Below are 23,098 nucleotides of genomic sequence, written 5' to 3'. Positions count from 1 at the left end.
ACACTCGAGTCAAGTGGACCCAATTCGGCAAAGTCCGGATGATCTGTGACAGCCAAATCCTCTGCTTGCACCTTCACGATGGTGGCACTGTTAGTAATCCTGGGTATAACCTCCATGCACAAGTACATGGTAGGTGACCACCCAGGTGTGAACCAATGTAAGCAGGGGTTGAGGTGTGGCGCCCACACCACATGGAGGATCGCCGCCCCTCTATGTTACCAGACAGTACTAGGTGGTAGATGACTCTCATCAACCGGTGAAATACCACCACTTTGCTTATTGAAGGCTTGAAGTGGTGGAACCCATCTTTAGTCTCTAGGGCTAAGTTGCGGTCAACCCTTCACTATCTCTTCCATCATGCAGTATGATCGATGACTTTTGAGGTTATGATGTACGTCGTGGCGAGATCCAATATTCCGTTCATTTCGAGGGTACAGCTCTAAAACGGTGTTCACAGACTGGCTGCTAGTTAGTACACCGGACCGAGCCTATTGGTAACTCTCTAGGAGGCTTCCAGATCAGCTAGTGTATAATCTTGCTACCTCTACTCTGCCAGATAGTGACTGGAAGGAGTGCGAGTAGTGTGTATGCGGGGAGCATTGTCGAGGCCACGTTATGTCAAGGATCTGGGTATATTCTTACCACGTTACGCCATATCCAAAAATTTCATTACTTAATACAGTATGTCCCACCCACTTTTTATTACTATTGAATACACCATGAATTGTCAAACTAATAGAGTAAGCTTATCTGCGAAAAGATCTAAACCTCCCAAGCACTTCCTAATTCATTTCACAAATATACGTGGGGTCTCAATTCTAATCTCAACAATGTCCATTTCCACTTACAGTCTGCCAAACCCCATGTACTTTTTCTAACAGAATCTCAGTTATCGGTTGATTCACCTACTGCTCATCTCAGATGCCTAAATTATTCGCTGTATGATTCCTTTCGCCTCAAAGGTGGTACTTCTGCATATGTCCATTCTGATATTCCCTGTCAGAGACTTGGCAATTTCGAATCTCCTCTCTTTGACCTTCTCTGGCTTAAAATCTCTCTACCTTATTGTGTCAAATTCATCTGTTGTCTCTACCGTTCTCCCAACTCCACTAATCACTTGGAGCTCTTTAACTTCCTCTCTTTGCAACTTGACTTTCTCCAGTCCAACTTTCCTAACAGTGAGGTAATTTTCCTTGGTGATTTTAATGTTCACAACTCCAGCTGGTTTCCGTTTTCTAGTCACACCGACCCAGCAGGTCAAGATGCTGAGGCCTTTACAATTACTAATGACCTAGCACAGATTGTTCATTTACCTACAAGAATACCAGACAATCCTAATCATACAGCCAATACGCTTGATCTTTTTCTCGCAAACAACCCTTCTAAGTACATGGTCGAAGTGAGAGGTCCTTTAGGCACTTCAGATCACAACTTGGTGATTGTCTCTTCTCCAATGGAACCTTTATCTCATGGCTATTCCCAACCTCCTGTTGTTTGGTATTACAAGAATGCAAATTGGGATGACCTGCGAGACTTCCTTTCTTCTTTTCCTTGGTCGGATTACTGTTTCAAAACTTCTGATGTCAACATTTGCTCAGATCGTGTCAGTGAAATTATTCTGCAGGAATGGAATCCTTTATCCCACACTCCACTTTAAAATCTCGTCCTTTATCTAAACCTTGGTTTTCCAATAAATTTGCTAAGGCTGTTCAAGAGAAGAATGTTGCATATCATAATTGGCTTGTTTCTAATTCTTCAGTTTCATTTTCTGCCTACACCAAAGCTCGCAACAATTGTAAAGCAGTTATTAATCAGTCCAAACTAGAGTTTGAACAGGCTAAGAGTAGAAAACTTGCTTCTTGCCCTAATGGTAGCCAAGCATTCTGGTCTCTTGCCAAAGCTATTGGCCAACTTTTGCCCATCTCTGCTCCCACCTCTGTCCAATGCATAGCACACGCTTCTTGATTAGACCGGGGTTCGAGCCCGTGCCCACCAAATACGGAGGATGCAGAAAGGTCAGAGAATGACCACCACATTTTCCCCGGAGCAATATGGCCTTAGTTGCTAATGCTCCTAAATAACAAACAAAAAAAAAAAAAAAAAAAAAAACCTTTGTCCAAACCAGATGGTCCTGTTGTCACTTCAGCCAAGATAAAGCTGACCTGCTAGCATCCCATTTTTCTTCCAGCTCATGTATTAATGATCTTGGTAAAACACCTCCCACCATTCCCAACACGCTCCATTCAATGCCTCCTGTGGTCTTCCATCAAAAGGATATCAAAAGGATTTTGATGAATCTCGATGCTATGAAAGCTCCAGGTCCTGATGGTATTTCTCCACTTGTTCTCAAAACCTGTGCTCCTGAACTTACTCCTATTCTTTGTCGCCTTTTTTCACTTTCTTATTCCAAAGGTGTTTTTCCTTCTGCTTGGAAATTTGCTCATATCCAGCCAGTTCCTAAAAAGGGTGACAAATCCCTCCCATCCAATTATCGTCCCATTGCAATTACTTCTACTCTTTCTAAAGTAATGAAGAAATTAATTAACCGCCAACTCTTAAACTACCTAGAAACCTTCTGTCTGATCAACGATCGCCAGTATGGATTCCGTCAGTGTCGATCCACTGGTGATATTCTGGCTTATGTTACCCATTTATGGACTAATTCAATGGAAAGGTTCGGTAAAACACAAGTAGTTGCTCTTGAGATCTCAAAGGCTTTTGATCGTGTTTGGCATAAAGGTCTTCTAAACAAACTTCCATCTTATGGTTTGCCAATTGTTTTTAGTAATTGGTTATCCAGTTTTCTCTCTGTCTAACTTCTCCACTAATGCCGGTTTCCCCCAAGGTTCAGTTCTTTCCCCCACTCTATTCCTCTTGTATATTAATGACCTTCTTCCATTGACTGGAAATCCTATCCATAGTTTTGCCCATGATAGCACATTGCATTCCACTTTCCATTTTGAGAAACCTTGTCCTGCTCAATCAGCTTCTACTTCTCAAAAATCTGCTACCAATTCCATAAATGTCGATCTACAGGTAATTCTCCAGTGGGGCAAAGACAACTTAGTTGATTTCAACCCTTCTAAAACTCAGTCTTGTCTTATATCTCACAAAAAGGATTCTTCTGCTCCTATGCTTATCTTTAGTGACACTCCGATTTCTAGGCAAAATGATATATCTCTTTTGGGGATTACCCTGATTTCTAATCTCTCTTGGCACAAGCACATTACAAATATTGCTTCCTCTGTATCTAAAAAACTTGGTTTTCTCTTTCTCTCTCGGCGTTACTTTTCTTGCAAACAGCTGCTCACTCTGTATAAATCGCAAATCTGCCCTGCCATGGAATATTGTTCCCACATCTGGGTGGTGCCCCCAAAACCTCTCTCAGGCTTCTTGATTTCATTCAGAAGAGGGCAGTTAGGTTAATTAATGATTCATCTCTAACAGGGTCTCTCAACTCGCTTTCTCATAGACGTACTGTTTCTGCTGCATGCCTCTTCTACAGATACTTCCACGGGCACTGTTCTTCTGAATTGGCTTCTATAATTCCCGCTCTCTCTTTCAAAACAGTCCGAACACGTGCCGCCACCAGCCAACATCCATTTACTGTCCAACTTCAAACCCACAGAACCAACTTTTCATCTTCCTCATTTATTCATTCAACTGCCGTTTTCTGGAACAACCTTCCTTCATACGTATTTCCTGAAAATTACAATCTACAGAATTTCAAGTCCAATGTCAACAAATATCTTCTTTCATCTTCTCAACCTCCAACGTAAGCACGGTACTAAGTACTATAGGTTCTAATACCTCTCGTGTTTGGGGTTCACATAAAAAAAAAAATATATATATATATATAAGTAGTCATTTCTTAATATGTGTGTATTAATAGATTAATTGTTTTAAAATGTTAGAAAATTTATTCATTTCCACTTATTTCTGATTTATTTTCCATCTTTTACTGAATTCAATTTTCTTTTTCTTTTTTTTTTTTCTGAATGTTGAATAACAGTATTTTTCATTATTGAAAAGGTCATATTTCTTTATAACAAAATTTCTGTTTAATGAATTTTTCAAGTGAACAATTGGTTTTGTTATATAGAGGTCTGACTGTATTTTGTTTTAGTTTTAATTATAACAGAGACTCAGTTAATTTAACTGAAGTTTATTTTTATTTTGTGAAAAAGTTAAGATTTAAGGTATTAAATAAAATGGCTGTATCACGAGTCCGTTTGGTTTGACTTATTTGGTTACTGTTTGACATAATGCAGTACATATACAAAATGTTTCAATTAAAAGGCACCAGAGTCTATTCAATTATTTTTAGGCCCATTTGTCATCTGGATTTTTTTTTTTATATATATATTTGGGTTGAAATTTTTGAATTTGATGTTAAAATCGGACACTGTGTTACTGTTTAGAAATTTAAATTATAATTTTGCATAATCAGCTGTCTTTTTCCCAATGGGAAAGTTGTTCTGTGTCGTCAGTTAGTCTAAAAACATCCCTAGTGTACTTCTGAAATGAATGTACACTAATTTTATTTGAAGAAAGAAAACACACATACACTATTGTATGGGATTTTTGCCCTTCGGTACATATTCAGTTGAGCTGAGTGTGTGATTGCAATTGTGCCTAGTCCCTTCATGCTACAACTGTTGTATTTTTTTTTTTTTTTTTTTTTTGCAGATAAAGGTTTCTGTTCATTTCAGAAGTACACTTATGTTTTTAGGCTAAATTGAGGACAGAGTACCGCTTTTTTCAACATATGAAAGTTTTAGGCAAAATTTAAATTTAGAAATCATAAAATCTAAATAATAATACTTCGTTGAATTTTAACATCAAATTCGAAAATTTGAGCTCAAATAGATAAATGGTCCAGACAATAAATTGCCTCAGCCTAAAAATAAGTGAGATAGATCCCAGTGCCTCTTAATTGAAATGCCCTCTATAAAGAATGGTTCTTACCAAGAGAGTTGAAATTATTGCTTACTTAATGTATAAAGTTCTCTCACACTGATGTAGATAATTGCCACATTTTACATCTTATTTTCATCTGAACTGAAAGGAAATGAAGAGCAGCAGAGTGAACCTGATCTCCAAATGTCACATACAACTACTGGTGCAGATTCAGATACAGTATCAGAAACAGGTAAATGTTTTAATTATTGCTGTTAAATTCATTTGTGAATTAGTACTAAAGTGCGATATACTAAGGTCACGATACAACCTATTGTACATTATCAAATGAAAACTTGAGTAAATTTGCTCATTGCTGCTTACTTGAGTTAAATATTATTAATGTTAATATGAATATGTTTGTTCCAGATATTGACCTTGAATTTTACATCTTCAAAGATAAATCATATGTCACTCTTCTCAACCAGTAATTTGAAGCATTTGTGCAAATGACTAACAGATATTGTTAATCACAATATTATAATGATAGTCGCTGAACAAATAGTGTAATGGATAAAAAAGTTTTGTGTGTTTTTGTTACTTCAGGAATACATGATTAAATTGAAATGTAGTGGGTTACCCTCTCCCCAACTGTTCCTTCATTCTTTTGACAGAAAAATTTAAAGTGATATAAATGAGAGAGAAATAAAAAACAAGCAAGCTGCTGGGAAGGGAATTTGATTAAATAATTTACCACTAAACATTAAAGAGTTGAACCTTATTTTGGTCCTTCGTAACTAACTTCTGTGGCATTCTGTGATCCATTTTGGGTCACAAATATCACAGACATGTTGATCACAGGATCCAACATATTATCTCTGAGTAAAGGAAAATTACTAATTTGAATATATGATGTAGAAGTATGCTAAATGTATAATCATATACTAATGCTTTTACTGTTAATATTTATAACACAGATTCTCAGATATCTTTGAATACAGTTGACTTTTCAAAATCATAATTACTCATAATTGTAATTAAAGATATGAATAAATATTCTGAACAATTAAAGAATATGAACAGTAAATTAACAAATATGTATTACAAAGCAGATTCAGTACAACCCAGAAACAGCATCAGAGCATGCAGTGGACTTCAAAATCATCAAGGCCCAAAAAAGTTTCATTTACTGAAGTCCAAGATCAAGATGACTGATCATTTTTTTAACAAAGTGTGTGATTCACAAGGACTTGTACCGGGGGGGGTTAGTCTAAATGACAATGCTCCATTCTACATACGGGTGCTTCAAAGATAGGCCTGACGTAGCTGAGTGGTCAGGAGCATGAGTGCAGCAGCAGCATGCGCTCTTTGAATGGACCAGGTGCAAGTCCGTGACTGCTAAATATGATTAACATTTGTATCGATGATTTATTGTAAACTCCACTGAGCTAATGGTCGTGCCGGAGTATAAACAAGAACATTTTCTGAGTGAGGCCGCAATTTTGAAAGGAAGGCAGCTGGTTCTTGTTGCACGAAAATGCCCCTGCCACAACACATGTTATGACATTTCTGATGAAACATAACATTGTATAGGTTAACCATTCTCCCCCCCCCACCCCTACTCTCCCATTCTAGCACCAGCAGACTTCTTCCTCTTTCCCAAGGTGGAAACTGTCCTCAAAGAAAAGAGTTCAATTGTTGAGGAGACAAAAAATTAAAATGTGACTGCTGAACTGAACATCATCTCTTTAGATATCTTCACTGGACTCTTTTCAGAAACTTTTAGAATGGTATAATAAATGCATTCAGTCAGATGAAAATAACTTTAAATAAATAAAAAAAATAATAATAAATAAATAAATAAAAAAACATTTTTAAACTCCTTCACTGTGTTCTTTTTATTGCACCAGCCTAGGAACTTTATTATATGTACCAAGATTGGGGAAATATATCAGTTTTTTTTTTTTTTAATTTGAAAGCATAATAACTGTTACTTTTTTATTTGTCCCTCTCCCAAGATGCACTATATATCAATTTTTAAAAATATAGGTCATGAATTACAGTCTCTTTTTTTTTGTTAATATTTTGCTTAATATACTTTCTCATGCACACATATACCTGCCATATTTTAGGTTTTTCCACAAAATTTATAGAAAATGCTTGTCTTTTATAGTAAGCTTCCTTGTTTTTATGGATTTCAGTCAATTTTGCATTATGTTTATGTTTAATTTATTTGTAACTGGTGTTGCCCAGATAACACACACAAACATTTCTGTTATCTGGAAAGCCTCCCTTGCCAGTGAACTCAAATTGGATTTGAGTTCAGAAACTTCTTTCAGATTCCTCACAAACTTTTGCAAGCCAAAATTTGCCCATCTGGCTTTGAACCATAAAGCTGTCTTTAATTGCATATTTTCTGCTCTGTAACTTCAGCCACAGTGATACTGTTTATTAATCATCTCTTTGGTAAAATTCATATGTGCAAAGTATTTTTACTTGTTAAATCCTCTTTTAAATAGTTTAAATATTTCAGATATTGTCTCTGTGTTTTTTCCTGTTTTGCATTATTTCCCATACGTTGCATAGAGCAAAACTGCTTCCTCTAAACTGTATTATGCATCTCTTGCTACATGTCAGTTTTATGGTATTTTTGAATCTTTTTATTATTGTTGACTGTATGATTGTATTTTCTTTTTCTCCTTTGCTATACGCAGTAAATGGGTTCACTGTTGTGTATACTTTGATTAAAATAAAATAAATCCATATGTTTGGCTCGTTTATCAATATCGTTTTGAAGGAAACTTAATGTTATAAAAACTGTAATTTATCTACCCATAACACTGCTTTGATAGAAAGAAATACACTTGACCTTGCTGGGACAAACATTTCCAAATGTTATGTGCTTTCCTTCTGCTGAATTTGAGCTAAAATGTCAAAAGGTAAATGATGGAATTCGATTAAAAATATATACAGGTAGTTCTCGCTTTACGAGTTCCCGGGTTTACGATCCCCCCCCCCCCCAAATATCAACAGAATCGAAAATATGAACATTAATTGCAAAAACTGAATGTTAAACGTTCATAAATAATGCATTTCAAACCATGCACGTAGCTAAACAATACAGTGTACCCCGCTTTATGATATTAATCCGTTACCATCATATTGCAAAAATATCATAATGTGAACCCAATAACACATTGTTTTTTTGGTAATTCATTCTACGACCTTGAAAGTTCAAACTTTCGCTATATAACTCCCTAAAAGGTCGTTTTTATAGTGTAAATTGTATTAGTTACCAATTCAAATCATTAAACACACAACACTTTCATCATTATCATATGTTATAAGAACCAATTTTGAGCGGCTTTGTGATATTTTTCTAAAGCACATTTCTGGAAGTCATGACAATAAAACAATTTGCACTTTCTGGTTTATTGGGCTTTTCTGTTACTGCAAGCAATTATAAACAGGTAGTAAACTTGATGTTATTGCATTTGTGGAAATACCGATAGCTGGAATTGTCTGGGTTTTTACGTTATTATGGTGAAATGTGTTTGCCCTTTATTGAAATCTTCAATCTTACAAAAAACATAAATAAATTTTCAGAATCTTCTCTTCGTTTTTTTTTTTTTTTTTTTTTAAGCTTCGTAAACTTGTTACTCCATGCAAATTGTGTTAGTTGCAATTTGTGCATTCCATTAAAAAATGCTTATGCATGCTATTAAAATTTATAAATAAAATAGAAGATTATCTTGGAAATAAACGCCTCTTGAAGCATTTCTGAAGACGATGACTCCTTGTGCAACAAACCAATGAGTGCCGAACCAATAATGAGTGATCAACAAGTGTGCATTTAGTCGATGATGATAAAGAATAAACATTCTTTAACATTTGTAAGTCATAAATAATTTCTCTGTTATTATAATTTGCTTGATTTTACAGGTTACGTTTACGTTTTTAAAGGTTACGTTTTCATTTCTTGGGATAAATCAATTGTTTAAACATAAACTAATTAGCTAACTAATTTCATTGTTGATAACGTAACCACTATTTTTAACATTGTCTATGGGAAATAAATTCCCACTTTACGAGCACGCGCTAGGAACATATTAACTTGTGAAGTCGAGAACTACCTGATGGAATTCGATTAAAAACATATAATGGAATAAAGAACGATTTCATCTGTTTGGAACCTAATCTCATCAGGAACCAGAGGGCATCAGCATCTGAAAACACCAAGGTACATAACAATTTCAGTAAATTGCTAAACCTGCCAGAAAGGTGGTTTTGAAAGAATCTGGTCCTATGCTATTCAAACCACCATCAAAGTACTTACCCAGGGAAGAGACAGAAGAAAACATAAGAGGAACTTCTTCGATAATCAACCCCATAATGAAAAATTAATCAGAAATGGAACCAGCAGGCTTGCACAATTTTTGGAAAATAGCATTAAAAAGACAAAAATAAAATATACACTATGGTAATGTCTCACTGGTGCATGGGCATTTCATTCATTTACTTTTTTGCAGTTAAAGGAAATTTGGTTATAGCTATTGCATAGACAAAATTATTTTATCTATGTTTACAACCTTTAGAATTTGCCTTAATATCTGGCTTAAAAATTTATACTTGAAAGAATGATTTAAATTTGCCCATTATTATGCCTTAGTATCAATAACTTTTAGGGTCTGCACTATTTTCAGTTATGTTATCTCTGCTGTTGCATAGTTTCCCCCAGTTCTAAATATTCAATTCAGCCCTGTATATTCCATATTATAATGGAATATACAGGTCTGCACATCCTTGATTATGTGGTTATTTATTATTGTTTCTTTTATTTTTATATGGATTGTTTATATTCCCATCCCCAACCAACATATAGTTCTGCTTCATGAGATGCGTTTGTTTCCAACAAAAGGAAGCCATCTGCTGGTATTTATTAGATTTGGTTCTATTCTTTTTCTTTTCAAAAATTAAGCGTTTTCAGTTAAGGGTGGCAGTTATTACACAGGGTTGTAGCTTCACAACCCATCATCCCTTTTGTCTAATGTGTTTTAGGAACTATTGAAAAAATAAAATTAAAAAATTATTTTACATATCACATTTTTTAAACTTGGAAATCACCACCTTAGAGGAGACTCAACAGTTTGATAACACCATGTAGTGGAAAATAGGTGCTATTAATGCTGTACACAAATCTTTGGAGAATTTTTTTTTTTTTTTTTTTTTGTAACGTCCTGATGAAAAAGGTTCTGGAATGCAAAAATTTTTGCCAATACTTAATTGGACAAAAGAGGGAGGAGGTGGATTTTAAGTTTATTGCATTTCATAATGGCATATATAATTTTCCTGCTCCACTGTCTGATATGCATTAATTATTATGTAACCCATCATTATAATGGTAGTATTATTGTTGTTATTCATTCAGAAGAAATATTCTGGATTACTATTCCAGTAGACTGTATAGTGTTTTATGGATTCCAGTTTCTTCAAGTTGGCAAGCATGCATATCTTTTGCAGTACAATTTTTTTCTCATTTATACTATTTTAGGCCTAATTATATTAATAGCTTTTCTTTATCCTTTTTACTTACACATGTGCACGTGCATGCACACCCTACTCTTAATGGCAGTGTTAATTCTGTCCATTCTATATTCTGTTATAAAATATTTTAAACTTATTGGTACTATTCCACCTGCCCTTATATCTTTTGAATGATATAATTTTAATTATAAAAATATAGTTTTAATTAAATATTGCTGTTTTTAAAATTTTAGAACTTGAAAACATTCCAAAAGATGAGAAAATGAAACTAGCTACATATAAAGATAAATTACATCACCAGATTTCTCAACAGTTCAATGCAATTTTAAATGAAGTAAGTTGCTGTTTTATCAGTATTAATATTGTATTATGTTTCGCTAGACTTAAGGTTTGTGTATACATGAAAAGCATAAGGAAATAATTGGGTTTTAAAATAAAATTATGAAATGGTTGCTATTTATTTATTTTCTTAATGGATTGCTTATCTAGGATTCATTAGGTTTTTGTTTTTTTTTTTTTTTTTAGTACTAAGCTTCATATGAAATCTGCATGAGAGTAATCAGTAGGTAACTCAACCCTCACTGGGTCATCTTCAATTTGCTTATGCAAAATTACCATATGATACAACCAAATGTTCCTTTTCAGAATGTGACATATGCTGTTTTGAACAACACTAGCCTTTCCTGCCATCCATCTTGTGGATTTCTGAGGACCTGGGGCAATCTTAGCAAGGACATCTATTGCTTTCTTATCTTTATCACTGACTGATGTCTAACAGTATGGTACTTGTCAGCCACAGAACCTGTTTTCTTGAATCACTGCAACAATTTGGAAACCACCAATTATGTTATTGGTGCACACTCAGGAGTTTGTGTATACATGAAAAGCATAAGGAAATAATTGGGTTTTAAAATAAAATTATGAAATGGTTGCCATTTATTTGTTGTCTTAATGGATTGTTCACCTAGGATTCGTTAGGTTTTTTTTTTTTTTTTTTTTTTTAGTACTGAGCTTCATATGAAATCTGCATGAGAGTAATCAATAAGTAACTCAACCCTCACTGGGTCATCTTCAATTTGCTTATGCAAAATTACCATATGATGCAGCCAAATGTTCCTTTTCAGAATGTGACATATGCTGTTTTGAACAACACTAGCCTTTCCTGCCATCCATCTTATGGATTTCTGAGGACTTGGGGCAATCTTAGCAAGGACATCTATTGCTTTTTTATCTTTATCACTGACTGATGTCTAACAGTATGGGGCTTGTCAGCCACAGAACCTGTTTTCTTGAATCACTGCAACAATTTGGAAACCGCCAATTATGTTATTGGTGCACACTCAGGGGTATGCTGTATCGAATTCATCCACAACATATCTCTGCACGACCTCCTCACATTCACACAGAAGAATCAATTCCACTTGCTCATCCTTAGTCAATACCATGTCCAAGTCAATGGAAAAAAGTGAAATATTTTCCTATTAAAAAAAAATTACACGTATCATTGCTTCCTGAGATTTGATTCATATGTTCTTCTTCATTACATTGTTTATTTTTCTTTCTTCCCTGAAGGCCGAAGAAGAACTGCAAGAAGAACTAAATGATGAAAATAAGGATGCCGCTTTTTCTAAACTTGCTTCTACTTTAAATATGCTTCTAGAAAAGCTGGATAAAGCTGAAAAAGATGTTGCCATGGCTACAAAGGAATTGGAAAAGGCAAAAAATATTATTGTTAATAAAAAAGCACATGGTAAGTTCTTTGATGTCAATATTTTTCATATAGTGCAAGAAAGCTCTAGGCTTTCACTGTAACCCACATATTCAAAGCCTTCCCTTATATACATGCCCTTTTGCTGCTCTTATAAGGCACACTACTCATCTTTGGACCCTTCAAAAAGCTCTATCTTTCACCCCCCCCTCCCACTTTTTGTTGTGATTTCTATGCTTGGACTTTGGAGTTTGGAGTATCCTAAGTTCCAAGTGCAGTCTTGCAATTGCTTTATAATTGGGATTATGACCTCCCTATCTCTAGTTTGACATCTGCAAATTTTGAAATCACATCCTGTATCCCTTCATCAATGTCATTTGGAAAATCAGAGACAACAGTGGTCCCAGTGTAACTTGGACAAGCTTGCCATTTATTAATCATAACCCTCTGTCTCCTGCCATGCAGCGCCGACCGGGCTAGCCGGGTGGGTAAAGTGCCTGCCTGGCAATCCAAAGGTCGCGGGTTCGAATCCCGCCTCAGGCTTGGATCAAAGTACTGTAAAAAAAAACCTTGGGAGGTGCATTATGGCCACAGAAGCTGATGCGCCAACAACTATCAAAAAAAAAAAAAAAAAAAAAAAGTCTCCTGTCCTGCAGCCAACTTGCAGTCTACCTGTGGATCTTATCTGTGAACTCTATCTTGAAGCTTACTTTTAACTTTATACTTACTTACTTTATAATAACCTCTCATGCAGAACTGAATCAGATGTTTTCTAAAATCCAAAATAAACAATGTGAAAATTATTTCATACATTCAGATCATCGTGAGTGACTATCAAAATTGCTAACAAATTAGTTGAACATGATTTTCCCTTTATAAAAAACCATGTTGTGTGCCCTTAAAAATTCCATTTCTATCTCTGTGCATCCCTGTATTGCATTCTTAATCATTGTTTCCATAATTTTCCTTATCACTGAAGTCAGACTAATGGGTCTATAGTTACCCGCTTTGCTTGTAGCCATTATATATTGGTGATATCAGAGAATCTCTACTGGATCCAGTGTACTCTTATGATTGATATTAGTAGTTTAGTGCACTCTCTTGCTGCCTCTCACAAATTACTGTATGCATATCAATTCAAGATTTTATTTGCCTTTAGGCTCAAAAGTATAAGTAGCCTTCTGTAATTGAGTATAACTAATTTTGTACCACTCAGCTTGACTCGCACAGTTCCCCCTCACTGGTTTGTAAAGGTTCGTGATAAAGTTAATTGATTGAATTCAATAGCAACGTCATTTGTGTTATATAAGCATCCATTTCACGAGTTACTCAGTCTGATTTTTTCTTTTATTCTTTGTATTCAATATGCAAAAAATTCCTTATCCCTGTTCTTTGCTTTCTAGCCAGTGATTTCTTACAGTTAGCTTTTCATAGCTTAATCTTTTTTGTGATAAGTTATAGATCAACTAATAGCTGTTCTAGGCTTCACTACTTTTCATTGCTCTGCAACTTTCTCATACCATCTTTTTCTGCCCTATTAAACTGGCTAGCTCTATATTCATCTATCTCGGCATCCTCTTTATGCTGTGTTTTCTATGATATCATCTTGGTTTATGGATGATGATCAGGTTTAGAATATTCTGGACCTGATCTTGCTCCTAGAATTTTTCCTAACATGTTGATACAAATTACTTTAAAAATTTGTCCCCTATGGTGAGTTCCCCTCCTACTTGCTTTAATTAATAAGAGAGAAATTGAAATCACCCATAACTAGGCACTTGCACACCCATTCCATCTATATGTAGAGGCCCTCATCATACTCTGCATGATCGTCTGGCCTTGTAGCATACGCTCTCTCTCATTTTATATATGCTTCCATTTACCTCATACAACACACATTAACTGTTGGTATGCATAAGTTCTGAATCCTGGAGAAGCTTTTCCTTGGCCGCTATTATACGAGTATTAATTATCCTAATCAGGAATTCAAATTCACTCATTTTATTATTAACAGCACTTGTGAGATTACTATAGACACAGTTAAGATAAAGTTTTTTGTCTTAACATTGTTTAATACTCTAAACCAACCCTTAAAATTATTTAGGTTTCTTTTTCTAGCATTAGCATCCCATTCATTTAAAACATAGCTGCCCTTGACACATCTTGTCAATATCAGCTTTCGCAACCACAACAGACAAGAATTCTTATTGTGTGCAAGCATTACTTTTACAGCCAAGAAATATTTTTAGATTAAACCACGCACACCATATCTCTCATATTGTGGAGTTATACTTCATAACTGTGTTGTCACTATTGCAACAACATGGTACCTGCCCATCCACCGATGAGTAAGCCAACAAGCTTCAAAGCGGTGCTGGTATCCAGCGAGAATAAGTAACATTAGTCTTCTCTACGGATGATTGGTGATGCATTACTTATTCAAAGCAGTGTAATACCTTGGCCACTTGTGAAGGTATTCACAGTATAAGATATAATTAAATGATGCATTCATACTACCTGGGTAGTAGAAAAGATGTAAGTGCAGTACCCAAGGATAAACAACTCTTTCATACTTGAATGTTACAGAAAAATCATTACATTGACCAGGAAAAAAAATATTTTTAAAACTGCCTGTACTATAAGCTTTTTAAGATGTCAATTCCCCCACTCTCCGACAACTACATTTGCATTATAGAATTTCATCGTACATTGACATGTTAATCCCTTCATAGATTATCCCGAGATATCTCGTTTTTAGTTTTAAAAGTTATTTGGAACTACAAAAAATATCTCGGGATACAATAATACCCGAAGCAAACAATAATACCTCCAAATTTACGATTGAAACTTATTTTCTTGGGCATTTATCTGGCTAATGCAAAATTAGCCAGATAAATGCCCAAGTCTGGCATCAGATGACTGGCTTTCATTTTACTTATATTTACTTATTGTACAGCAATGTCAGAACAGTAGCACGTGTTCCTATGTGTCGCCAGAATCAAAATAAAATTTGCCATCCTAAATGCTGAATACTGATAAGCATTAACCAATTAGAAAACTATATCGAAAATTTTGCCGTCCTCTTGAACTGCCGCCCGTAAGCGATGTTTACCTCACCTATCCACTTGCGGTGGCCGTGTGTCAGAATGTAAGTTAATTCACGATTATTGCTTGTGGTGGGAGGTTACTGCTTATGTTCGACTTGATTTTTTAAATTTATTTATATAATGATTAGTGAGGAGTGGTTTTCTGTTCCTTTCTTTTAGCTCCACTAATTTATTTAAAAAATCTGTGTAATTTGCAAACTTTTTGGCATATGCAAGATAACTTGGGATAGCCCAAATGGGTTAATTACTCCCATGCATTTTCTATTAAAAAATTTATAAAAAACACAAACTATACAATGAGTATTTGCATGATGCAGACTTTTAATCTGTAAAATAAAATAAAAAAGTCGATCCGTTATGGCACATTTTCAGGAAAAAAATATTCTGGAAAGGGGTTAAACTATTTTTGTTCCTAATTTTATATTTATATATTATTTTTGTTTTTACTCTCTGTATTTGATGGTGAGACCAATATATTTGTCTTGTTTGTTTAGTATAAATGGTATTTACTTTACTTGAGCAGATATGCTATAAAAGTTTTGTGGAAATTGTTTAATGTTCTTGCCTAAAGAAGAGGAAACTTATCACATGAGGATTTTAATCATCTGACTGGCTGTGACAATGATTTCCATATCCATAGGTGGGCAAGGAAAGACTATTTTATATTAGTTTGGCAGCTATTGCTATTCACTATCTTAAACAAAATAATGATAATTAAAAATAAAAACACTTTCCACGCAGCCACTATGCTGTTTTCAGATAAATTTCCCTAAAAATGTTCTAGTGCAATTGAAACACAGCAAGGGATTTAACAAGCTACCAGTGTCATCAGCTTCAATTGCTACATTTGTCACTTCCAGTCTTACAGGTAATTGCAATACTTCAAGCTGGAAGATGATTAACATGTAGTAAAACCTTCCTAAGATGACCATGTGATGTTCTGACAAAAATTGGGCATTTGGGGAGGTGGTCATCTTAATGAAGGAGAAGGTGTTGCCATTTTAATTTCTTTCAAGTAATTGATTTTACTATGGGAGTTGCAAAAATTGGGTTAAATAATGTACAGAAACTTTTTTAATATTATTAGCAGTATATAAGGAGTCAATTAGATGTTTTCAATAATTACTATTTATTTATGCAACTGCACTAACATTAAAAAGTGATTGGTACTTATAACATTAAAAAGCAATTTAAGGAAATTGATCAAAATAATCTTTAAAAGTCATCTGTTTTGTTTGAACACTTTTTGTCTTAATTTCTTTTTTCAAATTATCTTCTACTTGAAATAATAAATTTAACAATTGAAGGTATAAATGCCACTCATTTGCTAACTGCATTGGCAAAGCCTTTAATCCATCAGCAGTTGTTAAACTTTCAATCAGTGTTATTATTGTTTCACTCCTTGCCTTATCATTATACTTGTCCACTGTCATCTGTTTCCATATCTTGGCAGGTGAAAAGTTTTTCTTCCCAGTTTTCAAGATTATCATTGCATGTCTGTAAATCGTTCCCAAAAGTTAGAAAGTCACCTGAAAATTTGCCACTTTCCCTAGCTGCATAATTCTTTTTCAAGGAATGATATCTTGTGTGTCATTTTCCATATTTCCAATATTAATTCCACAATTTTAAAAACATTTTTGTTGGTAATTTTGGAAACCTCTTGCCAGGCCTCTTTGATATTTTCAACATCATCACAAAGATGAATTTGCTTTATCAGTTATTCTCAATTTTCCACTGAGTTTATCTTCTCCACTAATGTCAAAATCTGTTCCTGGTAACAGCTTAAGTGTTTGAATGGCAACTTGAGCTAAAGTTGTAGGGCACTTGGAGGTATAAATCCTGAACATTTGACATTTTTTGGGTAGTATTGTGCATTTTCTAAGAAAGGCATCACTTTGTTATTTTCCCTTTTCTTAATCCCATTAAAGTTTTCTAGCCAGTGAGTGAAAATTTTTACTATCCATCCAAGCATTTTTATTTGCATGATATTCAACCCAAAGTTTGTATGTGTGGTTTTTTTTTTTTTTTTTTTTTTTTTTTTAAAGCAGCGAGGCCTCACTGCATTATCTATAATTAGTGGTCTTTCTTTTTGCCTGGTGTGTTTGTACACAACAAAATTATGAGTCTCTTTTGCTTTTTTTAACCTGGTATTTAGAATCTTTTAAAACCAATTATTTTGTGGGCAAAGCATGATAAAAAAAAAAAAAAAAAGTGTTGTTTCATCTACTTTGAAAATGTTTGGGTCATAGCTCTCAGTCCAATCCGTTAATCTCAAAATCCAATCCTCAGTTGTGTCTGGATTATTTGATGCACTCTCACCACAAACAGATTTGAACACAGTATTGTTTCAATTACAAAACCTTTCTAGCCACCTGTTACTAGCTGTAGAATTATCAGTTGGTCCACTTATCAGAAAAAGTTGTGCACAATGCAACCACAAACAAGTCAGTAATCATTAATTTCCTTGAAGGTTTTATGAGAGTTCCTCTGAAGATTTCTGTTGGCATTTTCAAACCATTTCTTCTTTATCACATCCTAATTTTTCAGTAACCTGGATTTGAGTCTTGCAGCAGTGGTATTTTTCACTCAATCTTCTCTGAGACATTCTCTGAGATACTGAAAGACTAAGACTCTTTCAGTATCTTCTATCACTTTAATTTTTGTTTGTAATTCTAACTTGTTTCACTGACATCTTTGAATATTTGATAACCAGTGTTGACACAATTGAGTCAATGAAGCTCACATGTAAATTTCAGCATAATTAACATAAGCAACAAAAGGTCTTGTCCCCACTTGTAAATTGCAGTATGATACTGTATTATTACTAGTTTTTTGTTTGTTTGTTACTTTTATTGCAGCATAAGTATCAGGTAGTCTTGTCCCATCCCCCACTTGTAAATTGTGGCATGACATTCTCTCTCTTTTTTTTTTTTTTTTTTGTATTTACCCCATTAATGCCTTGAAGAAAATGCAAATAACAAGAAGTATAGACTAGTTATTAATCCTCATCAATTGTCAGTTATTTTTTGACATTTCTATTCATGTGCTTCCCTAGTGAACACTGTAGCCATCCAGTACTTAGTAACAATAAGCCAACCAACAGTAACAGAAATTCCGACCGAGTTAGCCGGGTGGGTAAAGTGCCTGCCTGGCAACCCAAAGGTCGCAGGTTCGAATCCCGCCTCGGGCTTGGATCAAAGTACTGAGAAAACCTTGGGAGGTGCATTATGGCCACAGAAGCCGATGCGCCAACAACTACCAAAAAAAAAAAAAAAAAAAAAAGTAACAGAAACAATAGTTAACAGCTTCCTTCCTCCCCCCCCCCCCCCCATACCTGGAAAAATCCCTCGAATTGTACCTCTAAACCAGCCTTTTTGTTAACTCTGTAATGAGACCGGTATAGTGGCCACAAAAAGAGAGTGTTGTGTAGTTGATGGTCTGCTTGCAGAGGATAACTAGCATGAATGTGGTATCTTTCTACCGTTCCATCAGATTTATGTTACCAACAGAGGTGGTCTTTTTAAACAGGTGGTTGCTACTAGAGGTTGTACTGTATAATGTTTTCTATGCTTGTTACACTTACTCACTTGCTCATCTCAGTAAATTTTTCTAAGAGCTTATTTTTTTTTTTATTAACCTTTAAGAGAATATTTCACATTACATACAGAAAGTTTTGGTAGATATATGCATTTCTTGCCATGCTAATAGAGATTTGACTGTAATTTTTATTAATTTCCAGACCAGAGTTTGTAATTTCTGTATTATTTTATTAACCACCAATAAAAAATTCAAAATGTAGATTCATTGTCTATTTGGAAAAGACTAATATACAATTTTTGTTTTCATGGATTTTTCTCCTTTCTTCTAGAAAAAGTTTCTACTGGAGATGAGCAAAAGCAAAATGTGTTATCTAAATCTGAAATATTAGAACAAAGTGAAATTTCAATCGAAAAGGATGGGTATATTGAAGATGATGATGAAGTGGATGATGAAGAGGAAGAAATTTCTGAAACATCAGGTAATTTTTTCCTTCCCTTCCCACAGAAATCAAGTTATACAGTTACCATGGGATCATTTTATATGAAATATAGCTAAATATCATAATTAAAACCATTTAAAATTGCATCTTGGAGTAAAAGTGTTTGATTTTTTTTTAAATTTTTGATGAGATGTATATAACTAATAAATAGGAATTAAAATCAAAACTCATATGATTACTTAAACTGTTTAATCAGTTGCTAGACAGACCAGATATATATAGATAAATAGATATATAGTAAATGAGTGAATAAAACTATACTCACCATAGTAATGTAAACAATCAGAGCTTTGCTCATGTAATAAATGTAAATAACCAGAAATGGAAAGGTAAGAATGTTGTTATCATGAGTCATGTTAAAGAGATGACAACTGTGATTAAATTACAAACATTTCTGCTAGGTTTGCTTTCATCTCTGTAATGCATATAGGGCATTAAAAGTATCTCCAAGATACAACCACAGAACATACTGGTGTCTTTTGATGTGGACTCTATGTTCACTTCTTTTCACCTGGATGAAGCCAAGCGCTGCTGCAAAGAAAAGATAGATGAAAGGATCCACACTGGTTACAATAGACCACACTCCATCAGTGATAGCTTGGAACTCGCAGTTTGGAACTCTCAACATAGAGAACTCTTTATCCTTGTTTATTGTTTTAATTGAATTTTCTAGAATGAGCAAACTTGCAGGAGACCTGTTACTTACAGATAAAGTTGTCAAGTAACAGGAGACCTGTTACTTGATAACTTTATCTTGATAATAGGATACTCAAAACTGTATCTGGAACACTGACAAGATTCCAATGTTATTTAGTGTTTGTCTTTTGTTGAGAAATAGGCTTGTCTTTTAATTAATTTTTATTCCAGGGATGCAGTAAGCCATTTAAAATTGCATAAATAATATGTTCATTTTTAATTTTTAAGAATACACCACATGTGAGGTCTTTCACACAGTGTATGTTTTGTGATCCTTTTTTAATTTCTTAATTTAAATATTTGTTATTCCTTAAGCTATTGAGAAAGACTGAAGTTTAATATGTATAGCTGAGTATTCAATTCTTTTTCAAATCCTAGTTCCCACTAGACTTCAAACTTCTGACAAAGGGCAGTGTTTCCATTACTCATACTCATAAAATTTGTCTTGTATTTATCATATACAAGTATACACCTTTATTCTATCCATGCATTGATTAAATAGTTTTCTGTCATATTTAATAAAGTATTTTTATTAATTTTTGTATAGTGCACTTTCAATAACTAATGAACTGTGTAAATTTTTAACATTCCCATGATTTGGCATATTTTTCATATCCTGGCTAGCCTTTCATTGATTCTTTTAATCTACTTAATTTGTCCCTTTTTAAAATCGTTAGCATTCCTTATATTTCATATTAGTATTATAATGCCTAAATGATGCAAGAAAGCAGTCTTTTTCTGCATCAGCCAAAAAAATAAATAATAATAATTTATCATTCTTACCCATCACCAAAAAGTGCCTATCCAATTCTGCTTTGAACTTGATAAAATTATCAACCTTAACTACTGTGGCAGACAGTTCATTCCAATGGTCCATAGCATGCTGTCCAAAAGTAAACTTTGCCCTTGCAAGTAGCACAGTTGGTAGAATCACTGTCCTCCACAAAGTGGGTGAGGAAAAACCTGAGTTTGAATCCTATTGATGATTTGAGGAATTGTTATGTGCCTTTTTCACAACGTGGCTGAGTTAGTTGGTCTCAGGTGAGGGTGGCATAGTTTTTTATTCCAGAAAATCTGGTTTTTCCCCAGCAAACAGGCAATAACAACGGAACAGTTTACAGACAATATATACAGTGCAATATGGCCTAACTTACTGACGTGCCTAAAACCCTATAAAAAACATGTAAACTTCATAAGATCCCACCTATTACTCCTGAATATTTGTGCCCCCAGTTCTTTCCTCTTCTGCCAGTTCAGGACTTTATACGCCTTTATCACATCCCCTTACTAATATGGTTGCCCTTCTCTGAACCCTCTGTAGAAGTTGTTCCTAGGTACATGGAAAATTTCATTTCTGGCTGAATTATAACCCTTAAATCTTTTTCATCCTGAACCATTTTTAATTCCACTACTAACTTGTTGCCTTCTGAGTTATAGTAACCTCCAAATGACAGTAACAATTACCATCCTCACATGTATATACCATTAGATGAATATTATAATTTTTTTATTCCGATTACACACTTCAAAAATGCATTGTATAGTGAAACACCAAAAGAATAAAAATCAAATCCGTAATTTTAAGTGTCGGTTTGATGACATGGGCCTGTAAATTTTAAATTTTTACGAGTTAAGTAATATTCAGTAATCTAGCTATGCTGATTTTGAAAATAGTCTATTTTTTTCTTGTCACATAAGGATTTTTACAAATTTTGAAAAAAGAAAAACAGTAACAAATGAAATTGTTATACAAGGTTATCAAGAAAAAGATGGAGCAGTTGTGAACCTAGATTTGGAGTATTGAGATGCATTGGTGGGTTTCGTGTCATTAAATATGAGACAAGGAATACCTCTTCCACCAGTTAGTACGATGCATCTATCAATAAAATTTTATAAGCAAGAGAGAGAGTACTTTACTGGGCAGCACATTTATTATGGGGAAAGGTTTTATCAAACTGGAAGTTCTGTTAAGTGTGGCATGAGTTTAAAGTGAAAGATGACTGTAAAAAAGATAGTGAACATGGTAACCATATTTCCAACATGATTGGGACAAGATCACATAACCGTAAATGCATTTCTTCATTTCCTTAAGGAGCATTTTAATGATAGGGTCATCTCTGATCAATATCTCATACAATATGGGATTGGACGGTCTTGGCCACCATACTTGCTGGAACTGAAGCTCTGCAAATATTACCTTTGGAATTCCTGAAGGATGGTGAATGTAGGACTAATCCACGTATCATTGAAGGGCTGAAAAGTGAAATCACAGCTTTTGTCGAGGGCATCTCTGAAGAAGACTGGCTGTAGTTATGGTTTTTTTTTATAAGCAAATTTAATCGTATTTCATTGTTTTCTTATGGGTAGGTCAATAACGAAACTTACTCTCCTTAGAGCATGGTATTAAATTTGCTCTTGACAGATTGATATCATCTATTTGAACTTGCAAAAAGCATTTGATTCAGTCCCATATAACTTAATCTGTCCCAAACTGAGTCTGATTGGGGTAATAAGACAGGCCCTTTCATTGATAGTTGACTTTTTTTATCAGAGAAAAACCAGAGTGCTCTTTGAAGAAACATATTCCTCTATTTTTCCTATCCTCAGGGATCTCCACTTGGTCCATTTTGTTTTTTTTGCAATCTATATTAATGACATTCAAGATTGTACTCAACAAATAAACCTTAAAATATTGTCATATGCAGATGACCTAAAAATATATAAAATAATTAAATCAACTCAAGATTGTATAATTTTGGAAAAGGGAATATCCTGTATTTCTTTATGGATTAACAGTAATGGTTTTAAAGTATATTTGGACAAATGTTATACAATTTCAATATCAGACTATCATAAAAAAAAAAAAAGAAAGAATTACTTATCCTTATAAAATTAATGGTGAGGTGATAAAAAGAGTACATGAGGTTTTAGACTTAGGTATATGGTTCTCTGCCAATGAGACTTTTAATTTACATATTAAAAAGATTACTGCAAAAACTTCTAAGTCCCTTGGGTTATTAAAAAAAGATTATTTTTTGATTTCACCAACATAGAACTAATAAAAACTGCATGTATGATGATTATTAACCCAGTTCTTGAATATGC

The 23,098-nt window shown here is 34.2% G+C and overlaps 1 protein-coding gene across 2 annotated transcripts in view; it reads left to right on the top strand.

Annotated features, from left to right (window-relative positions):
* The window catches only part of LOC150075307 (uncharacterized), a 236,645-nt gene that overhangs the window by 191,028 nt on the left and 22,519 nt on the right, over positions 1 to 23,098 (top strand). For both annotated transcript variants that reach the window (XM_090389154.1, XM_090389155.1), the window contains 4 exons: positions 5,069 to 5,152; positions 10,677 to 10,777; positions 12,016 to 12,193; positions 19,127 to 19,276. In XM_090389154.1, the coding sequence (XP_090245280.1) occupies positions 5,069 to 5,152; positions 10,677 to 10,777; positions 12,016 to 12,193; positions 19,127 to 19,276 (513 nt within the window). The remainder of the gene's footprint in view (positions 1 to 5,068; positions 5,153 to 10,676; positions 10,778 to 12,015; positions 12,194 to 19,126; positions 19,277 to 23,098) is intronic.

Source organism: Mastigoproctus giganteus, chromosome 14 (assembly GCF_048544385.1).
Source record: "Mastigoproctus giganteus isolate SK-2022 chromosome 14, ASM4854438v1, whole genome shotgun sequence".
NCBI classification, from domain to species: Eukaryota; Metazoa; Arthropoda; class Arachnida; order Uropygi; family Thelyphonidae; genus Mastigoproctus; species Mastigoproctus giganteus.
Note: the sequence above shows the minus strand (reverse complement) of the source record. Positions and strands in the feature narration are given on the sequence as shown.